The 23,012-nt window shown below is 31.1% G+C and overlaps 1 protein-coding gene across 4 annotated transcripts in view; it reads left to right on the plus strand.

Moving 5' to 3' along the window:
- The window catches only part of LOC126771250 (major facilitator superfamily domain-containing protein 12-like), an 85,275-nt gene that overhangs the window by 42,346 nt on the left and 19,917 nt on the right, over positions 1 to 23,012 (plus strand). The window contains exon 1 of one of the 4 annotated variants that reach the window (XM_050491240.1): positions 7,952 to 8,029. The exons of 1 other annotated variant lie outside the window; for it this stretch is intronic. In XM_050491240.1, the coding sequence (XP_050347197.1) occupies positions 8,013 to 8,029 (17 nt within the window). In that variant the 5' untranslated portion in view covers positions 7,952 to 8,012. 2 more of the 4 variants (XM_050491550.1, XM_050491461.1) reach the window with 2 other exon arrangements.

Below are 23,012 nucleotides of genomic sequence, written 5' to 3' on the forward strand. Positions count from 1 at the left end.
GGTGATTGGTCGGTGCCCTCGTAACACGCTAAAAGGACATCTAGCTAGACCTATAAGTTCTAACGGCAACGCTAAACGATTTCTATGCTCATTCATTTCGTCCAATGACCCTTATAAAAACTGAAGTCTTAATACTTACTTGATTTTTTTAATTAATTTAAATTAACACTTCGAAGTAAATACAGTTATATTATTTTAATTTTATTTTCGTTTAAACGCTTAAACGAATAGTTTCATTACAATATATGTTCACTACGAGTACATTATATGCGGGAGTTCAAATAATCAAATTATCATTATCTGTTAATGATTAAGAACGTATTTTGGTCACGAAAATTCATATAAATTTTTTTTGTGTGAACATTGGTTAAGGGTAGACGATTATATGATGCAAGGAATCAAGTCAAAATAATCCTTTAAAAATTATTCTAATATTTGAATACACTAGTATTTTAATAAACTATATTTAAATCAGACTTCCGCTAAGTGCAAATAAGTAATTCATATTTTTAGTACCAACATGTAAGTTATAAGTAATCAAAAAAAAGTATATATTGTACCTTAAAATGCATGTTGTGGCTGTCTTGAAGAGTCGCACATTTTATGTTAAGTTTAAATGTGTTTTTATTATTATATGTGTAAGTGTAGTGACTGCTAATTTTCTTTAATAAAATAAAATAAACAAAATAAGTCTAGTATGTACAACTAAAGACTTCCGTTTTCGTGAATATTAAAATTACAATAAGCCAAAATTTAGATAGTTTTATATTTTAGTCCGAGTCCGATACGAGATAATTTAACATTATGAAGACTAATCAATTGTGTATTAGAAATATTCAAATAACAGATTTTTTTAAAGTACTTACCTATAAGATTGAAGTATTCAAAGCAGACTGCCAACCTTCGCTAGTAGGAGTGGCACTCGAAGAAGAAGAAGAAGACCTATAAGAAGTAAAGCTGTATCGTTTACATGTAGATAATTTGTTTAATTTAAAACGTTAATGGCACAGACAGATATTACCTACGTTTTATAAAATATTGACTCAGTTTAAGCAACAAGGAAAGCAAATTTATTAGTTAATTCGGTCAACACCGGTATTATTGGACGCGTAAATTATAATTTTCACCTTGTAAGTAAGTATGGCGTCGATTGAATTGAAACGGGCATAGGGTCAGCTAACTGACAAGTCATGCGATATAATTGTAGAGCCTCTATGTCATTTAAGCATTGGCTAACCATGAATAGCAATATAGGTTCAATCAAGTAAAAATTCTTTAGAGCACTTACATGATTAAACTAAGTTTTCGTGTACATTTACAACTTTATTTAAGATTTTGCTGCGGGTTTTTTCTTTAATGAGTATTCTATTGAACTTTATATTTCAGCTAGACATAGTCTAACCGACATTGCACTTTAAGAGCAATATCCGAGGACTACAAGTTAAAAGTCTAGTTTTGTTGTAATTTAAATGTTATTTCGCTAAGTGTAGATTAACACGCAATACTAAAATAATTCCTAAATATTACTCAATGTTTCTGTCAATTTAATCTTAGCATACATTCTATGCTACACTATGAAAAAACATGAGACATGTACACTCATTTTTAACAATTAACAATTGGCATATTTTTCAATACTTAATATTTAATTGAATCATGATGTAAATACCATAAGGGGTCCAGTAGGCTAAATTACTTTTTCTTTGATTTCTTTTTCTTAGATATTCTTGAACAATTTTTTTCCTTCTGTTAACTATTTTCACAAGCATATCTTAAATGATAAGTTATGGCTTCGGTCTTATAGATAGCATTTCGCACAAACGGTTGTTTTCGATCACAGAAAGCTGTGATTTCCAACCATCGGTCCCTTTCGACGCCATTTTGGAATTGTCGTTAAATCGTTAGCTCATCGTAAAACCTTTGCCAAACAATTGCAAATTATAGTAATACATTAAATATTATATATTGCTATATTCTGGATATCATATGAGTGGATATAAATCTACCGTAAAATATACCAACTTTTGTTATTGACTATTTGTAATACACCACACAGATCATAGAGCAGTTATTCGTTATATTAAGATATTATAAATTATAATAATGTTTTTTTTAATTGTATTATGAATTTAAATTTTAATTCAATGACAGAAAAATAAATAACGCATTGTTTTTCGCATAATAATTAAATACTCTTTAAATACTATTAACATCTTATGAAAACGAACGCCTTACCATTTATTCTCGTAAGATTATTTATATGTGATAATTATCTCAACAAATAACAGTACTTGTTTGTGATGATAAATGTTATATTTTTCTTACATGTAAATATAATAAAATAAGTACTTATATTAAAAATATCTGTATTAAAAGGCACCTTTGTTTTTTTATATATTTATAGTTATTTTGTTCGAAATGAGTTATGTTCATTAAAGAACATCGGCAGAAAGTTTGCTAAAGATATAAAATTTTGGATCTAATTTCTAAGGATTTTGTCTTTTTTATGTATTTATAGACTCACGATTGCCACCAGTGATTCTGTTAGCAAATACTGTACAAAACGGAACAAGCTTAAGTAGAATATGTCCATTCTCTATTTAGTCATAAACGATAGTCTATGTTGAATTTGTTAGCAATCTGAAATAAAATAATAATAATAAATGAAATTTTGTTAATCTATCAATTAATGTTCTTAGAATGATAATTTAACTAACAATTTATTAAATATATCAAACAAACAGCTTTATTTTGACCGATCTAGAGAAAAATCCATGTTTTCTATCTCTATGAGTATTGTGACAATTCTAGTTTCACGGAATGGACTTTATTTTCCGATTAATTGTCGTAGCCCAATATGGTTTTATTAATAATATTTTAGCGCAAACAGAATGAAGTGAATAGTAAAACTAAGGGAAGATAGATTTACGAAAGTACTATATTATGAAAATTTATATCTTAAATTATCTTGTGGAAATTCATATAATTATAAAAGGGGTTAAAAATTGTTGAAGGTAAAAATACACAGACCAACATTGCGGTAAGTTAAATTGTGTGTAATCGTTGGCAAAACTTCAGTGCGGTTAAAAACCTTCGCAATAATCGTGCCGCAAATAAATACAGAAGGGATTAGTGCAGTGGGCTGTAATGTTGAACAAAGGGGTAGAGTAGAAGTGACCGTGCAGTCGCCCACGCAGACAATGCACTGTGCAGCGCGGTCAAGTTCGGTAATTCAGAGGCAGCGGGCCGCGGCTGTGTCTATAACGACCGGTGTTTGACCTACCCGACCTAGAGATTTTAACCTCTTGTTACCTTTTCATTAAAAGTATACATTAGTCACTGATATTATCAATTAATTTAAAAAAATACATTTTAAGGTTATATTTAGTTTTTTGCAATTTAAATTTAACTATAAATTATGTTTATGAGGTTAATTTTAGTCAAACGGTTTTCTTTTTTCGAATGTCAAACGAATGATGGCAAAAAGTAAGTAATCAGAACTACTAAACATCCGCTAAAAAGCGTTTATGTAGGAACTTATTGTCTCCGGCTATTTTTTAATTAAAGTTGTTTTAATTGAATATTCATCCAATTACAAAAATAAAAATATTAACACTAAGCATAACAAAAATAAAATTACTATTACCATATTTGATCTGAGTAACAGGAGATATTACAATCTCCTGTTATTCAGATTTAATAGAAATTATAATGTAATATAATCATTATTAACTCTAAAATATGATTTTCGATATGATTGATTAAAATTCTGTCAAAATAAATACTTGTAAGGCTAAGATTTATCGTAGTTTAATTCAATTAAATTCCAATATGTACGTGTACGAAACCTTGTAACCAGCCATTGTTGCGCATGTTCAAAGATCATTATGCAAAACGAATAGCAGGCGTAAATGACGTTTCTAATTATTATCATTGTAAAACAATACGATTCGGTACAAAGTAAATACTAACATTATAATGTCAACGCCACAATTCAGTTCTCCAGAGAATAAAAGTTACGCTTGTCGTTTGTTATTTGTAGCTTCCACGTTAAAATCAAAACGCAAGTTGAAAATAATAAAATATACTCTACATTGGCAATAACGAGAAATAAGACACATCGCAATGTTCGGTCGCCATAAAGTCATTTCGAAACTCGGTACGAACAAATTTTTAAATTCATAAAAATAAATAGGTTATATTATAGTTAGCTTCCTCCGTCGCTCGTCGGAACGACTGCTGCTCGTTATTCCTGTTTAGACCATATCTAATTCACGACGTGCGACGGGAGCCAGATTGTCGCGATGTGCCAACGAGGAAATGTGAAAAGTTCGCGAGTTATCCGATATCTGCCGCACATCTGCTTAGAGAACGTGCCAGAGAGACTATTGTATATGTGATGAGATGACACTTATAAGTCTAGTCTGGTCTACTCGCCCGGTTGCTACACTTGACATTGTTTCTTAAATTACACAAACGTTTTTATATTTATTAAGCCTACAATATAACCGCAATCACTGTTTTTTTTCAATCAAATAAATATACTCGTTTTATAAAATGATCATTTCACACTTATCATATGATCTTTTGTTCTTAAAAATGTATTAGATTTTAAATTTTATGTCATATTATCTGAAACAGTATATGAGCCCCAATCAAAAATATGAATGTTATCATTTAAACCATTTTCTGTCACTAGACATGCACTTGAAAGTTTAAGTGGCACCCGCGGCCGATATTTTATAATATTATATAAGAATAATATAACAATGTATGTAGATGTAGATATACAAATACTTTTATAATATATAAGAATATAATTTAAAATTGAAGAAGCTAAAGAATAAAAACAAAAGCACTAATATTTCTAATAAAAAAGGTAATATCATAAATCAATAGTTTCAGGGATATTATTAGATTATAAACAATAAGTTGCTCAAACGAAGAAGGATTTATTCAAAAATATATTGAAATATTTAACAATTTGTAAGACCTGAATTCTGATAATGAGTTAACGGGTAAGCAACATTCAGTATTGGTTCGAGTTTTTGTTAAATACCTTATACACATGGTTGAAATTCTTGTTAAGAAAAAAACATCTCGTCTGGACTAAATTACCTTATTCAGGCAAAGGTAATTATTACGCGAAAACGGCATCATTCATTTATTGGTTAAGCTGAGTGTAATTGAACTCCTATAGTTGTTTTATTAATCGATGTCACTTCATTTATCATACACCAGTCCATGCCTCGGGCATCTTTTCGTCCCGTGGGTCATGCTGAACTTGGAAATATGTGTTACGACATTGGTTGTTCAGTGACCGAATCCTAGAGACTAAACATTATATAAAGAGCATTTTGTTGATATATATATATAATATATATATATATATATATATATATATATATATATATATATATATATATATATATATATATATATATATATAATATATAATAATATATATATATATAATACCAATAATGATCCATTCGTTACATCACGGTCTGTGCAGAATAAGAATAGTTTTAGTATCTGAGCATTTTTGTCCACTCGCAAGCACTTCGCTTGCGAGTGCTCGCGAACTCCAATAATCTTGAGTGGCGTGATAAGTAATAGATCAGGCTAATACACTTGATTGGAGGAATTAAGTGGGAATATAATTTAGAACTGACTGAACCAGTCTCAGTTCCTGAGTCAGCTCCAATTTGTCCACCCACCGTAAGATACATTTTGCAATTGAGTAGATTGTTCGCTTATGTTAGTTTCCTTTTTAGAGACAAAGAACTCGTCTATAGGTCTGTTCGAATACCTACATTTTGTGACCATACTTGAAAATTATTGCAAATTATTGAGGTTTTAGTATGATAACATTATACATTATACCTAATTTAAATAAATTTAATTAAAAAATATACATATATAGTTTTTTCTCAAATACAAGATAGTTTAAAGATAAATGAAAACTTTGACCTTTTTTAAACAAAATTATTTTATTTTTTTAATAGGTGGTAGAAAAACATATTCGTGCAAAGTAAAAATATATACATTAGTATGCATTTAGTACGAACACCGTTGTCTAATCTAATCTAATCTCTGAAAACAGATATGGCCATATTTATTTGTCTTCGTGTCCTTAAAAATATATTTTAACCGGGTCGATTGAATTTAGTTGAAAATTTCCTGTTTTTTCTTTTTATTTTATATTATTTCTTAGTGTGTGCACATCACTAATATTGATATGAATTTTATTGGTGGTAGGGCTTTGTGCAAGCTCGTCTGGGTAGGTACCACCCACTCATCAGATATTCTACCGCAAAACAGCAATACTTGATATTGTTGTGTTCCGGTTTGAAGGGTTAGTGAGTCAGTATAATTACAGGCACAAGGGACATAAAATCTTGGTTCCCAAGGTTGGTGGCGCTTTGGCTATGTAAGCGATGGTTGACGTTTCTAACAAAGCCAATGTCTAAGGGCGTTTGGTGACCACTTACCATCAGGTGGCCCATATGCTCGTCTACCTTCCTATTCTATAAAAAAAAAGAAAAACAAACGTTTACTCAAAATTTCTAAAAGTGTATGGTTTATAGCTTATAGTTTCAGTTGTGTTCGGAGGTTAATCAGAATACATATGTGTATCACGAAAACAATAGTTTTGCAGTTTCATGTTACTTCATTTGGTCTAGTGGCTTGATATAAGGCCGCAGACCCGAAGGTCATGGGTTCAATTCCCAATCGGGTCGGCCCAATAAAAAGTTATTGGGTTTTTCCATCAGAAAATTCTCAGTAGCAGCCCGGAATCTGTAAGTTGGAAGTGTGTACACTCCCGTGCCTTGGATAGTACGTAAAGCCGTTGATCCTGCGCTTGAACTCTTTCCGGTCGTGTCGGATTGCCGTCCCATCGGACTATGAGAGCTGAGGAAGAGAGAGTGCACTTGTGTTTGCGCACACACTTGTGCACTATAATATCTCTTGCGCAGTTGGCAAATCTCTCTTGAGATTGGCCGCCTTGACCGAGTGTCTGGAGGACATTATTATTATTATTATTTTAATTTACTTCAAGTATAAAAAATACTTGTTACATGTGAAATGCTCACGTGGCAACATTGAAACTATAATTGTTATTCAATAATTTTAACATAATTTAATGCTGTATAATTAAAAAATAAAAAAATATACTATTTTTATATGTGTATGATTTAGGAAACTGTTTAAAAAATTTAAGCAATTTTCCCTTTATCTTTATTGACGGTTTGATAGTCACATTCGCTTTGATCACGAAATGGCTTGAAGTTTGCGACATCTTAAAATAAGAACAGTTACATATTTGTGCTGACTAAATAACATGCTTGAAATAGACGAGTGTTAAACTATAAATGTTAAAATAAAACTTTGGTCTTCATAATATAAAAATATATAAATAAAATAATAAAATATTCATTTGTATACCAAACAGTTAAATAACAATATCACACAAACTACTATATGTAATCAATATATATATATATATATATATTTATAACATGGCAATGAATCATTTTAAATTTATTACCAGACTTATATGATATTCAATAAATATGTATTTTGAGCTTGTCTTACGAGAACTGGCAATGCGTTCCATAACAGGACAGCTAGAACGCCGAAGCAACGATTATGAAATTTTGTGTTGTGATTGAGCGTATTGTGTACACCGACTTTGTAGAGTAATAATAAAAATTTTATCGGTACTTATGAACAGTATAATTAATATTTATAGTCATCATTATCACATTATTCTGATTTTTCGTTATCCATTCGATATATAACATCATAAGTATTTTATGTTGTTAATATTATGAATGATAATTATTATTTTATATTCATTGATAATACTAATACATATTAATATATTTATTCATAACATAACTTGGAAACGATTGATATCAAGTAATCAGTATTAGGAAGACATGAATGTGCAAGTGGACGTGTATCAATGTATTTCTTTCTAAGAAGCAAAATACAAGAACAACTAAATGCAGTGCTTTTTGTGGTGGGTGCGTTTTTATTGATGAGAATGCAGACGAACAAATGAGCTAAATAGTGGTTTGTAGTCTGGTTATTTCTGACAATTAACTTTATAAACGTCAGAAGTAGTATAACACATTCCGTGTATTGTCAAAGCTCTGATACCAGCTGGATCTTTATCAAAGAGTTCTCCGTAGTGCTTACAGCTATTCTTGTACTGTAAATTTACTTCTTACAAAAAATAGGAATCAACCAGTATGTTATTTTTTTTGTATTATTTATGTACAGTAATAAAATATAGCCTTTTCCCATCAAAGACGCAGTAACGATAAACAAACCTTAAATTTACGTATTTATTCGATTTGCTAATAGCTCTGCTATATTATAAAGTAAAATAAGATCTTGGTTAATATATTTTTATTTATATTACAACACTATTCCCCTTAACTAATTATATTCACTTTAAATTTACTTCTAATTCTCCGATAACAACTTCGCCGACATTCAAAACGCCATTAGATTAATTAATTATTATTATTCTAGATCTCCACCAATGATATCATTTCAATTCAATGTCAAAGTTGTTTATTTATCTTTACTCCTTCGATTGGAATATACTATAAGATCTTTGATACTTTTTAAATATTTATTTTTATCACAGTACAAAACATTGAATATCACATCCAAATTGTCTTTATATTTAGTTGTCAATCAACAACAAATTACTTCATGTCACTTACATGACATTCTTAATTTTTTTTTTCAATTTAAAAATGTATAATTAAGCAGAAAGATATTCGTTTAAAGTTTCATTTACATTTAACAACAATGTGTAATGTTCGAATAAAAACTTTTAATGAGTGTAGAGACTACGGTAAATTATTTTTTGTGAAACTTACAATTAGAAAAAGAGATACAAAAAAGGGGAATAATAAGATGAGACGTTTATCGTCTAATACGTTAATACTAAATAAAAGCGACAGTATCTACCGAATAAGAATTTATTAAAAAGAAGAAGAATCAAACTTACCTTTCTTTACAAAAAATGCTGTAATTTTGCCAAGAAAATTATTAGAGAGATTTCCGCTTAATAACTGAAATAGACATAAGGGATTAATTATATACATATACACTAGCCTTTCAATTTGTGACGCTACTCTGCTGTGTGGTTAAAGTGTAACCTTTTTGTGATGTTAATTATGTGTTACTTGTATAATAATACCTTTAAAAATACAAATGCTTCCCGATTTAATAATGTTGGTTTCATACATATCGCAATCATACATAAATTATTATAAACTGGTGTTTATTTATTTATGCGTTAACGGTTATATGTTAACCAAAAAAAGGTCTAGGTAGGTCTTGATACTATAAATATATAAATCTAAAAACTATAATACATTGCTTAAAAATAACATGAAAAATATTATACGGACATCCCTCAATATACGAAAAGTGGAATTGCCACGAACTTATAAATAACTATTGAGATATTTACATTTTTATTGTGTCCAATAACAATTTATCGTTCGACTTAGAGTATTTTTGCTTATAGAAATTTGAATTTCGTGATAAAGTAGTAGACGTCTCTCCATAGTCGTGGGGGTCGCCTATTGAGTAATCGATGCTCGTCACGATTCACTCAATCAGCAACGACACTCGGTCTAAGAAATTAGTTTTTTTTTTTAAACACGAATTACGTTCATCGTTTGTGTTGATTAAATGTAACAAGTTTTCTAAACATTTTTAAATTATTCGACGATAAACCGTAACATCGCGTTTTCTTTCTGACTTGATGTAGATATATTTTATGATCGTCCATGAAAACCCTTTTATTTCTAGTAATAAAAAGTATCCTACTTGTGTATACATAGTATAAAAGCTAAGGATCACGCTGTAAAGTTTAATGAGAATCCATTCGATGATAATGATGATCCTGGCCAATGTGGGCGATGGTAACCATTCTCCGGGGAGAATAGTAAACTGCAGGATATTATATGATTAGAATGTGTACGTAAACTCAAATGGACCCCTATTCCTATCCTTCATTCTCAAAATAAGATAGGACTGCGATTCAGACATCTGACATACCGAAGATTAATCCCAGGACCTCTGAAACTGAAAACGGTCTTATAAACTAGCCACAAGACTAACGAGGCAGTCAAAATCTATTTATTTGTTAACTGTCAGATAGAAAATATTTTTGTAAAATGTTATTTTCGATCTCTTTATTGAACTTTCCTTAGATTATACGATTTAATTAAATGAATCTTATATTTTATAATAAAATCAGTGCTTAATTGTTTTTAATTATTAACACTGCTTTAAATTTGAGTTTAAATAAATTAAGAGACGTGACGTAATAAAAAGAAAAATTTACAAGCAACGAATAATTCCTTTGAATTTATCTCTAACTATATGTCTGCTGCAGACTATCAGGTGGCGAAATGATAATTCAGTGCCACCCCCGACCGAGCGGGAGCACATGTATTAGGGAATAGCTCTCGATGGTCTCGGGAACCTGCAGCTGAAAGCTCTAGTACTTTATGGCTGTGGTCAAAGCACCGTGATTTCTTTTTCGCTAACGACTCGGGATCGGGATGTTCCTGACGTTCAAGTCAATTGAATTAATTTACCTCGGTAATATAAGGAGAAAGTACAAACTCATGGACTTTCTTTTTTTTTTAAATTACAAATGCTCATATGCTAGAAATTATATGGTCGACATCAAATTTAAAACATTCTCTCGGACTCTGAAAGCAATAACAGTTCGAGTGGATCATAAGATTTATTTTTGCATTGCCACCCGCGGTTTTCACTTTGTCTAATTCAGCATTTACAGTAGGGATAGTGCGGATAGAATCATAAAATGCTCTATAAAACTGCTCGTATGTCTATTCTTAAACGACCTACTTTATGAGCTCCTTTTCAGATTTGCTGCGATAGCCTTATTTGAAAGAAAAAAGATATTTTAACAATAATTTCTAAATGTTACGTGACATATAACAACTGAGAGCAAAATCTAGAGAAACTGTTGTCCATTAATTTAGCATGGAATTTATTCCATTCATTTAAAACAAAAATTTGCCCATGAGCACTCCAAAGGCACCCCGAGTCACGACACGGACCGGCTCCTCCGCTCCAGGGAGAGTTAACCTCGTTACTTGCGGGCACGATGCGCCGACTAGATTTTGCAAGCAAGCAATGGCTCAGTAATTCATTACCCACAACCAACGCCGGGCGACTGATCATTTGTGCGCACTGCGCCCGCCGCACAACCACGTGATTACGAGCACACTCAATGGGAATAAATAGATTGCAATCTGCGCACCACAATCTCATTGAGCACCGCTTTCCGTGCACATTACGACGTTTAAGTACAGACTTCATAAATACATATCGTAGCTGCTGTATCATTTCTCAAATAACAGTAATTGCAACGTTTATATTTAAGTCTAAATATTTTTACGGATATATAATTTACATGACTTTCTTGTTTTTGTAAATGCTCTTAATTGCTGTAAATTGCAAAAAAAAACCATGAAAAAAAGATTTCACGTCGCATGCAAATGACAGTGTATCGATTTGCGGTGCAGTTCGCAATCAGTCGCATTGACACAGGCGCCGCGCGCCGCGTCGCCTCCACTGTCGCGACTACATTTTTCATCCCCCTGACATCCGCTCTGTTAGCGTCAGCGCACTCGTAATTTATGCCAATGTAACTCATGCGACGGATAGAAATAGTGCTCATGTTATTGCTGCCGAAGGATTCTATCATCTATAGAATTCCTTTTTATTAAAAAAAATTGTTTAATACATAACATATACAATTTTAAAGATATCCAACCATAGTATACATAATAATAATTAGTATTGAAAAGAAAAAAATAAATTGTATTTAAAAGAAATATATAAATTTCCAATAAATTACATATTTGCTACAAAAGGCGAGGCAGCGTAAGTGCTTTCAAAAGTCATTGAATTTTACCCAAGAGTTTAAGTCTAGCACGCAGGTATTACTTAGTCCTGTCACGTCGATTACGTCAGCCCCTGAGTGCCTACAATATTTGATAAACGAACGTACAATCGTTACTTAGATATTGAACGTTAATATAATAATAACACAATCAAATCCTCCAGACATGTATATTACGATTACTCGTACTTGGCAACGGCTTGTGAGCTTTGTGAAATATTATATAATCGGTGTCGTGCATAATTGACATGACGTGTTAGTTTAAGAAAAGGAGCACAACAAATGAATGTTTAAAAAAACAAATAAAAGTTAATAGATTAATATCAGTAAATACTAAATAAAGTGGCAACTTTTCTTTTATGTGTTGCCTAAAATAAAAAAATAAAAAGAAAATGAATATATTTCAATAACGATCCAAAAAAATACAGTTGTATATAAGTTTGTTTTTGAGCGATTAAAATTGTTTCCCACTTGGAATTAGACCTAACCTAAATAAAAAACAAATTAATTCAACCTTGAAGACTTATTCAGGTTATTAAGACTTAGAAGGTATATTAAGGGTAAAATGTAACAATAATAATATTTTTTGAATATAACAAAAACTTAATAATTACGCTGAAATATACTGATTGTATCAACTTCAATTCAATTCCAAAGATAGTGTAGATTTATTAATATACAGATAATAATTGTTTATGCAGACTAAAATACATACATAACATAAATAATATTATAGAGAACGGAATAAAATTATTCCTTAATACGAATAAGATTAAATATATAATTACGAGATGACATATACGGGTATATGTATATGTTTTTTTTTTAATTTTATTATTGAAGTATATGCATTAAAACTCAGGAATTAATATTTTAGTTTATAGCTTCTCGGTTAATACGTTTGCCTATTTATTGAACGGAAATTGAAGACATCGACAAAGTTTACTCTTTTTATTTATAATTAGTTTAAGCGTTTCTTAATAACATAAAGCAAATATGTATAATATATTTTTTACTAACTAATAGATAAATTGATAAGTAAATACATATTAATGTCATTCTAATCATCAAAAAGCGGATGTCGGAGTATCATCAAACGTAACTTCCTTAACATCTTTGCGTCGTCTAATTGAATTTCGAAGTTGTAATCCATAACAACGATGACAAAGATCTGGTCGTATTTTACGTTATGAATTACAATGCTATTAGATTTGACTGTGATTAATTACTTATACCATTCTGACATTGTATTAAGTTCAGCGAAACAAGCGGAGTCACGTTACAAGGGATATACGGAGAGGGTGAGCTTGATTGAGAAGGTGAATAATGGGTCGTGATAGTTTTAATAGCACTTAATGCAAGTTGAGGCCAATGCTTTGCAAATAGTGCTCATACGTGCGACCTATTCAATTTCATAGGATGGTACTTTAATAATTAAACGGTCTTTGAATGGCTATTTTCAATTACATTGTACAAAATTCACAGTTTAATCGCTCATTAATTCAACAGATTTCGTAATAATAAAATTACCTTTCATATCCGAAATTAAATTTAACATTTCACTTTATGGTGTTGTTATATAGGTAAGCATTCAATAAATAGCTGCTAATCATTAAATTGAGCTATAACGCAGTGACTGGTTTCCGGAAACCTATCAAAGTATATTGTTAATTGTCTTTTACGACGCGTCTAATTATTGGCTATTTCATTACTCTTTCAAAAACCTTATTGTCTCATTTCATAAGCCATTTGCACACTTTTTTGATGCTATAATTCGTCACTGTCTGAACATTATAAGCAAAACTTCTTTCTTAGACAGTTTCATTAATGTCTTTATTATAGTGCAACATGAAAATGTGTCAAGGATTTTTAAGTACGTGATAATTATATGTACATATATATATTGTAATTGACTATGTCATTTTCTAAATGAATAACAGAGATAATAATATATAATAACAGGGTGTGACAGGGACAAACCGGACAAAACTAGTTACAGGCTGAAAAAAGTATTTTTTTAAGAATTCCTAGTAAAGTTTTTTAAATAGGAATAGAATATTAATTTGAAAAAACAAACAATTCGACAAAAGAAAACCTAATAATAACAAAATATGTATCATATTCAAGTTTAAATATTTTTGAAAACGATAATAAATTAACGGCAATAGCTAATTTCATATAATATTGTACTTTTATTGCATACATGTTATTTTACAAATGGCCGTCTTTTTTATTGTGAATTACCGCATATTTTTAATACTTGAGTTATACTTTTAATAACTCGCATCCGTATTTCACAGCATTAACTTGTCAGTTACAAAACTTTCTATTACGATCTAACGATACAGCGGCGACGTTGAACAGAAAGCCGGCTGTATTATCACCGATATTAAAGTACCTACTATCTAATTACGAGATTGCATCACTTTACACGCTTCAGAACAAATTACATGGCACCGGTAGCTCCCGATTGATATAATATCCGCTGCGTTTACACGGCTTATTCAAACAATTGCCTTTCTATATAATATTGGACTGACTACAAATCAAACGATATCAACTCCGGGAACTTTGCGAATTCGTGGAAGATAATTTGCTCAATGTCTTACGTCTTCTAAACTAAATAAATTGTTTTAAATGTACATTTTACGAGGTTGCTTAAAGGTACAGTTGTCTTGCATTTATTTGTTTCTTAATGAAAACGTTTTAAAGAGAAAATAAGGAAATAGATTATACCTATTGAGGTTTCTGTGTTAATTAAAACCACGTCTAATGAATTGATTGCTTAAATTTGCATTTACAGTCTTCTATGCATGTTAAAGATCAAGACAAGTAACAATACCGACTACACTCGTAAAATAGTTACACAACTCTGTTTTATTACTTATAGTTGTTTTATTAACTTTAATAGCTAGTTTAGTTTATTTAATAATACAAAACAAAACGCTTTATTTATATTTATAAGCTATATATTATTTTACGAACTTGTTTCATTATAACAGTTGACCAGATTTGTTGTTATGTGTATATAGGTCTTCGAGATATTTCATTTCTGCCTAATAATGAAAAAAAAAATATGTTTAAAGATTATGTTTTTGTTTACTTAGTCCCCTAGTTCAGTTATTCTATTTCTATCTTTTATATTATTTTTTTAATGTTCGAATTTTAAAATGTATTAGTTACAATTTTTTAATAAATATTGTTGCTAACTTTTTGTGACACAACTATGAATGTTGCCTATTCCTGCAAAGACAAATTTCACTGTATAAATAAAATATAATTAATAATAATAAGTGTTTAGTTATTAGTCATAATTTAAACCAAACTTTACTTTAAAACAAAAAAAAAATAAAGTAGGTAAAAATGTTGGTGTAAATTTAAATGTATAATCGAAAGAAAGAAAGTATACAACATAAACCGTGGTAAGTGTTACTGGTGGTAGAGTTTTGTGCAAGCTAGTCTGGGTAGGTACCACTTACTCATCAGATATTCTACCGCAAAACAGCAGTACTTGGTATTGTTGTGTTCCAGGTGGAAGGGTGAGTGAGCCACTGTAATTACAGGCACAAGGGACATAACATCTTAGTTCCTAAGGTTGGTGGTGCTATGTAAGCGATGATATTTAACATTTGTTACAATGCCAATGTCTATTTACGTTGGTGACCACTTACCATCAGGTGGCCCATATGCTCGTCAGCCTTCCTATTCTATAAAAAAAAGTATCGAATTGGGTCCTTATTTATAAAAAAAGTATGTCAAAATAGAATTTTCATAATTAAATTAAATATAAGTTTATTAGGTCCTAAGCAAGAACTGCCAACAACTTGAACCTTTTACCCGAATATCATAAAAAATATTATAGACCGCGTCAAATACGGGGTCGTTAACTTTTTAACAAGCTTACTTAAACGGGGTTGTGGGATGTACATACTCGTACGTCAATAAACTTTTATAATTCAAACATATTTTTACTCTTCTATGACTTTAAAAAAGATCTCTATTATACTTTCATTCGTACTTCACGTCGATAACATTGTCTTAATAATGTGCAAGTAAATCATTATGGTATGTGTTTCTTATCAATGTTTTACAATTTATTATATAAGTAAATTAATTTATGATACAAATTGCAACGCATAACCCAGCACCGCACATTGGCCATCATTTAAGTTTTCGCTGAGCAATGTTTTATTCGCAAGCTGTAGCAAATTTTCTTTCATTAAATAATCTTATATGAAAAAATATGCATCTACTACATATTAACTTGCCCCAGTTTGTAAGAAAAAACATCAAGCTATCTTTGGCAAAATTATATCAAATATATCATACAACAAGTACAAGTAACAGCCTGTGAATGTCCCACTGCTGGGCTAAGGCCTCCTCCCCCTTTTTGAGGAGAAGGTTTTGGAGCTTATTCTACCACGCTGCACCAATGCGGGTTGGTGGAATACCCATGTGGCTGAATTTCATACAACAACCATGAAACGTATATAGTGTATAATAAAAATAATAGTCTGGATAATAATAAGTTACGTCTAAAGTTATTAAGATAGTTTTAATTATAATAATTCGTCAATCTTAATTTATGAATATGAATGAAGCTTTCATTTAAATTCGTAGAGAACTTGTAATTTACATAACGCTTATCATTTCAATGTTAAATACGAGTATGTCCCGCTATATAACATAGCAGACTGATTATCAACTCTTTCACAACGAGGCAAACTAATATCAAGTTTCGAAGTACACAAACAACTCTATGTAAATTAAAAGGTAGCATAGAAGCGGTTGAGTTCAACTAGTAACGGTTTTTCTAAACGATGCAACGAACATTATACGGTTTAAAAAAAAGTCATTACTATGTTAACATTCATAAAAATGGTTATTATAATAGCTGAGCACTTTAAATAAAACAGCTCCATATTTGAATATAATTTATTTTTTATTTCGAGGTAGTTCAAAATTGAAATCATAAAAAAAAACTAGAAATAACTGCTATTTTTAGCAACGAAACGAATTCATATTTATTATAAATGTTGTCGTTAGATCGACATAGACATAATAAAGTAATTCAAATTATTTTATTATAATAATTTAATGTAGTCATGTCATATAAGTGGCTGTGGAATCGCTGACTCTGATAGTACAATTTATATTAGTTTCGGAGTCAGAGATCCACCAATAGTACTGCTATTGTTAATAAAAACCCTAAAGTTAGATAATACTGCAAACAAATTGTGTACATGTATCTTTTGGGTGTGTAAATAAATTATTATTATTAAATTATTATTATTGAACTCTACAGATTCCTAAGTCAATCATAATACTGAAGTAGCGCTTTGTAGAACCAAAATATTTATGAATAAAGCTGTCCGCTTGCAATAGATATCCAATTTGCTTAAAACAAGCTGCAAAATGATTTACCTCATATTGTAATAGGGCCTAGAATGATGTTTATTATTCAAATATAATGTAAAGATCGCGATTTCTTATAAATTTAAATTGAGACGCTTAAAAACTGCTTACGCTTTAAGCGTCCCAAATTCAGATTTGTTATTTACTAACGGGGAAGACAATGTTGCTATTATAACTGCTTCGTATGCTTTCAGCCTTACCATCTTGTTACTTAACTTTCCAAGCACTCGTTGTGTTCATATTCTCGTACTTCTAGCTGATCATACCTATGAGTCATACATCTGTATCTAAATTCTTCAGCTTGTCCCTGACGACTGTCACCACAAATTTTACTTATATAGGCTTGCCAAGAGGATGATCTCTTCAAGAGATATAACCTTGCAAGTTAGCAGCCATTTCAAAACGATTTATTTATTGGCCTGAATTTGCTCAATAAAATCGAGGGGTATAGTACTGAAACAGCAGCGGCAAAAACCGGTTCCAAGCTACTAAGAACGGTAGAGGTGTATACTACCGGTCTTAGTCTGGTCTTCTTCATCACAATTTCGTTGCCATGCACTATACATTTAACTTTGACTTCTAGTGAGCGGGGTACGCATTTCTTCTTGACGCGGTAGTAATGACATCATGTTACTTATTGGGATAATTAAATGCAGTCGATAAAATAAAATTTGTTTATTTTCTCAGCACAGAAAAAACAATTATTGAATATTCTAAATATTAGTTCTCTGATGTATTTAGTCTTCATAAAATGTATTTTCTTTTTGTATTGCTTTCCAGACATATATTAATAATAATAATAATACCCTAGGACATTTTTCACACACGGCCATCTGATCCCAAATTAAGCTTGTACAAAGCTTGTGCTATGGAAACCAGACAACTGATATACTACATATACTACTTTTCTTTTGTAAATACATACTTATATAGATAATTACACCCAGACTAAGGACAAACAGACATGTTCATGCACACAAATGTCTGTCCTGGGTGGGAATCGAACCCACAACCTTCGGCGTGAAAGGCAAGTGTTCTACCAACCACGCCAACCGGTTCTTTTTACATACTGTTATTATATCGCGGAACATTATTTTCTCTATAAACAGAAGTAACAAAACATAATAATAATCTTCCGCGAATTGAGATATATCATTATTTATTACGTTCGAAGCATTTTGTAAATAGCTTAACAGGACATAACTGGACTCTAACACAAAAAAATAAGTCTATATTACTTTGTGATACTCAATATCTGACATCTGTAAGGGTGGTAAACACTGGTTATGTGTTTTTAATCCAAATATGGCCTACTTTTAATAATTTACGATTTAAAAAATTAAAATATACCATAAACATTCTTCTTCTTCTTCTTCGAGTGCCACTCCGACTAGCGAAGGTTGGCAGTCAGCTTTAAATACTCCTTCTTGTTCTTCGCGAGGCGAAAGAGTTCGACAGCACTCGCGATTCCCGTCTATTCACGGATGTTGCACAGCCAAGACTTTTTTCTGCGCCCAACAGCTCTCCTTCCGGCAACTTTTCCCATCATAATCAGTTGCAAAAGTTCATATCTTTCATGCCTAAGCACGTGTCCGAGATATGCAACTTTTCTCTTCTTGACAGTCTCCAAAAGTTGCCGTTTTTGGTTGACGCGTCGCAGAACTTCCACGTTCGAGACCTTTTGAGTCCAACTAATGGCCAACATACGTCTATAAGCCCACATCTCGAAAGCTTCTATACGTTTTTTGAGGTCTTCTTTAATTGTCCACGCCTCGCATCCGTAAAGAAGTATAGGCCAGATGTAACAATGTAGGAGTCGTATGCGCACAGGGATCTTAAGTCTGCGATTGCAGAGTACTTTTTTCAACGTGCAGAAGGCACTTCGAGCTATTTCGATGCGAGTATTTACCTCCTGTTGACAGCTCCAGGTTCATTAAGCCATGTCCCCATGGCTCATTAAGCCATGTCCCCAGATATTTGTACTTGCACACCCTCTCAATTTTTTAGCCTGCTACAATGATAGCAATGTCATCGAAGCTATGTTTAGATAACACCATGATCTTCGTTTTTGATAGGTTCATCCTCAGACCAGCGTTTTCACTGCACTCATTAACACGGCTCATAATTAATTGCAGCTCTTCAGGAGATGATGCTATTAGGACTGTATCGTCAGCGTATCTGATGTTGTTAATATACCGGCCATTTATTTTGACTCCACATTCTTGGCCTTCAATTGCTTCTGCTATTATTTGTTCCGAGTACAAATTAAATAGCGTGGGTGATAATATACAGCCCTGTCGGACTCCTCTCTTTATTTCTACCTCATCAGTCTCCTCATTGTCAAATCGTACAGTAGCCTTCTGGTTCCAATACAGATTCTGGATAATACGTACATCTTTGTCATCTAAGCCGATATCATGTAATATTGCAATTAGACGGTCATGCAGTACTCTGTCAAAGGCTTTTTCGTAATCGATGAAACAAAGGAAAACTTCTTGTTGCATGTCTCTGTATTTTTGTACGAGAACCTGCATTGCGAAAAGAGCCTCTCTCGTGCCCACTCCTATTCGAAAACCAAATATACTATCTGCGACTATCTGCGAGATTTTCGTCGCATTTAGCTCTTATTCGCTCGTGGATGATTTTCAGTAATAGTTTCAATACTTAAGGCTAATCGTTCGAAACTCTTCGCACCTTCTTGCGTTGGTCTTCTTAGGAAGCGTAATAAAAGTTGAGGTTAGCCAGTCTTTGGTTAGCGGCCTTATTTATAAACGTTACTAACCGGGTAATTAGTTAAGCAATGCCGTGTCTTTTTTTTGAATATCAAATCAATAATGAGAGAAAGAGATAAATCAGTGTGTTTAACCGTAATTAATTAAAAATACATTTGCTTTATTTATCGTAGATAAAAAAGCTTTTTAATTGATATAATTAAAACTCGTCTTAAGAGTCTTTTCCTAAGGAAAATTAATATAATTGATATTAACATCTGTTTTAAATTTGATATTTTAAGTCAATTGTATTTTAAAGCATGTTTTTTAAAACGCCAAATGTATGTGACAATTTATTAGATCTTGCTAATTATTATGGGCCCTGGTAATGCTTGTAATTTGTGCCGTCACCCTTAACTAAGTGGCTACGGTGATGTACCGTACAAATTAGCAAATGATTCGTGTAATGAAAATGAAACGATCTACTTAAATGTATAACCTTCCCACCATTATATATGATGATCACAAGTACATTCGTTTAGCTACAGATACAATTGTAAATAATAATTAGCTTTATGATATACAATACAGCTTATAAAACGAAAAACACTTTAAATAATTGTGTTATGAATTATTGACGTTACAATAAACCATATTAATTTCGAGGCACTTTAAATAAAACCTACTTACATTTTTAGAGTAATTTGTATAAAAACTTATTGGTAAATGTAATTTTATATTTTTCGTATTATGTTGTTAGAAAATAATATTAGCTAAATAATTTACGACTTGATTGGAATGTTTGTATTATTAGTTTTCACCCAATCCTGCCCTCGGGTTTATCTTAAAACTTACCTCAAGCCTCGAATTATACATATTTTTTCCATGGCGACAATTCATAATCATAAAAGTTACTGTTTAAAAATTACGAAATTTATGCGACATTTTTTAAGGGCTATGCGTAAAACGACTGAGTTTACCATTTATTTTTGTAAAAATAAGTATCGTGTAATAAATGAGTCAAGCTAAATTTGGCATTACCAATTTACCGTTTATCAAATTATTTTTGGTACATCTGTAGAAGATTTGTAGCCGTTATAAATTATTATCTTAGGCCACCGAGATTTCTCTTTATTTTTGGAAGTATTTATTTAAATAAGGTTATAATATAATAAAGAGAGCAACTATTACGAGTAGTTAATATGTACTGTACAATAACAGTAACAGTCTGTTAATGTCCCACTACTTGGCTAAGGCCTTCTCTCCCTTTTGAGGAGAAGATTTGGAGCTTATTCCACCACGCTGCTCCAATGCGAGTTAGTAGAATACACATGTGGCAGAATTTCAATGAAATTAGACACATGCAGGTTTCCTCACGTTGTTTCCCTTCACCGTCAAGCATGTGATAAACAAAAATTAAGCACATGAAAATTCAGTGGTACTTGCCCGGGTTTGAACCCACGATCATCGGTTAAGTGTCATTCACGTGTTCTAACCACTAGGCCATCTCGGCTTTTTAGTTAATTTGTGGTATAGAAATAACAATAAGTTCTAAGCAAGCTCTCCTTCGGCACGCACCTCTCAATATATTTTACGACCAGCAAAATTAGAATGTTGTATAAGTATTATAAAGTAAATACTTAGTGTTATTGGTAAAATACTAAAGAAAAAACGACACAAGTTTTAACTTACTTTTACTGATCAACTTATGCTATAAAAAATGATTGATTTATAGATCTTGTAATTGAATAAATATAAATGTTATATTTACATCGATTCTTGCTTAATTCCGTATAATATTATTTTAAGAACTAATTAATTGCTTATCCATGTAAAGAAATACATAAGTCATACCTATTCATATTTTTAACATATAAACAATTATATCTCTTAAGTATTAGGTATAACAGAAGTTCACCTAGCTACTAGAGTTTCGTAGTTCTCAAGTATTAGTGTAATTTTGTGTAATAATAGGTTAAATGGCATTATTAGCATTCCTATCGTTTCTAAATGTAATGAAGGTTGACGCTCGTTAAACACTCAATAACGCTGGCATTGACAGTCTTAAAGTGGTACTGACGTACTTAAATATAATTCAAGTTATTTACATCGACAATACTTATTTTACATCTTAATGCAGAGTGACGAAGAGTTTCTTTATTAAATATTCAAATTTATAGTATTTTTTTTCGTCCAAATTTTTCTGTGCTATTTTGGTTAGTCAAATATTTGCATATACACATATCATTTTTGCTAGTATAGGAACACTATAATAAAATAACAATACGATATTATGTAACTACATAATATTTACAATTAAGTGAAAAATAAACTTCGTATAAGTTATATTAGTCTTGGTTATAAGGCTCGCGGGTGCAGGACCGAGCTTAGGCCAGTTTTTCTAGTATGGAATGCAGTTTAAAGCACCTGCTTTATAACTAGTGATTAACACTAGAAGTTATTCGTTACTTAAAGATATAAGTGTAGTTACATTGTCCTTAATAAAATTTCAGATACAATGTATTTAAATTTTTTTTAATTATATATATATATATATATATATATATATATATATATATATATATATATATATAGATTTACTAATTATTATATTAGTAAAACACACTTCTACGTAACAAATTGTTTTATAATTGTTTCAACAATAACAAACCAATGTAAGCAATTAACACAAAAACACTAAATTGAAAATCAAAATAAATAAGCTGGAACATCTGTAAATCTACATATATTATTTCATATATTATGATGCTTAAAGGGCACATAACATCAATATCGAAAAATAAAGTTCGCAAACTCGTAAAGAACGTACGATATGGTATTGTTAAACGCACCTTGAATAAAAATCGCTTGTATTTCGCTTTTATATTCAAAGAACAGCCGACACG

This window comes from Nymphalis io, chromosome 1 (assembly GCF_905147045.1).
Source record: "Nymphalis io chromosome 1, ilAglIoxx1.1, whole genome shotgun sequence".
NCBI lineage: Eukaryota > Metazoa > Arthropoda > Insecta > Lepidoptera > Nymphalidae > Nymphalis > Nymphalis io.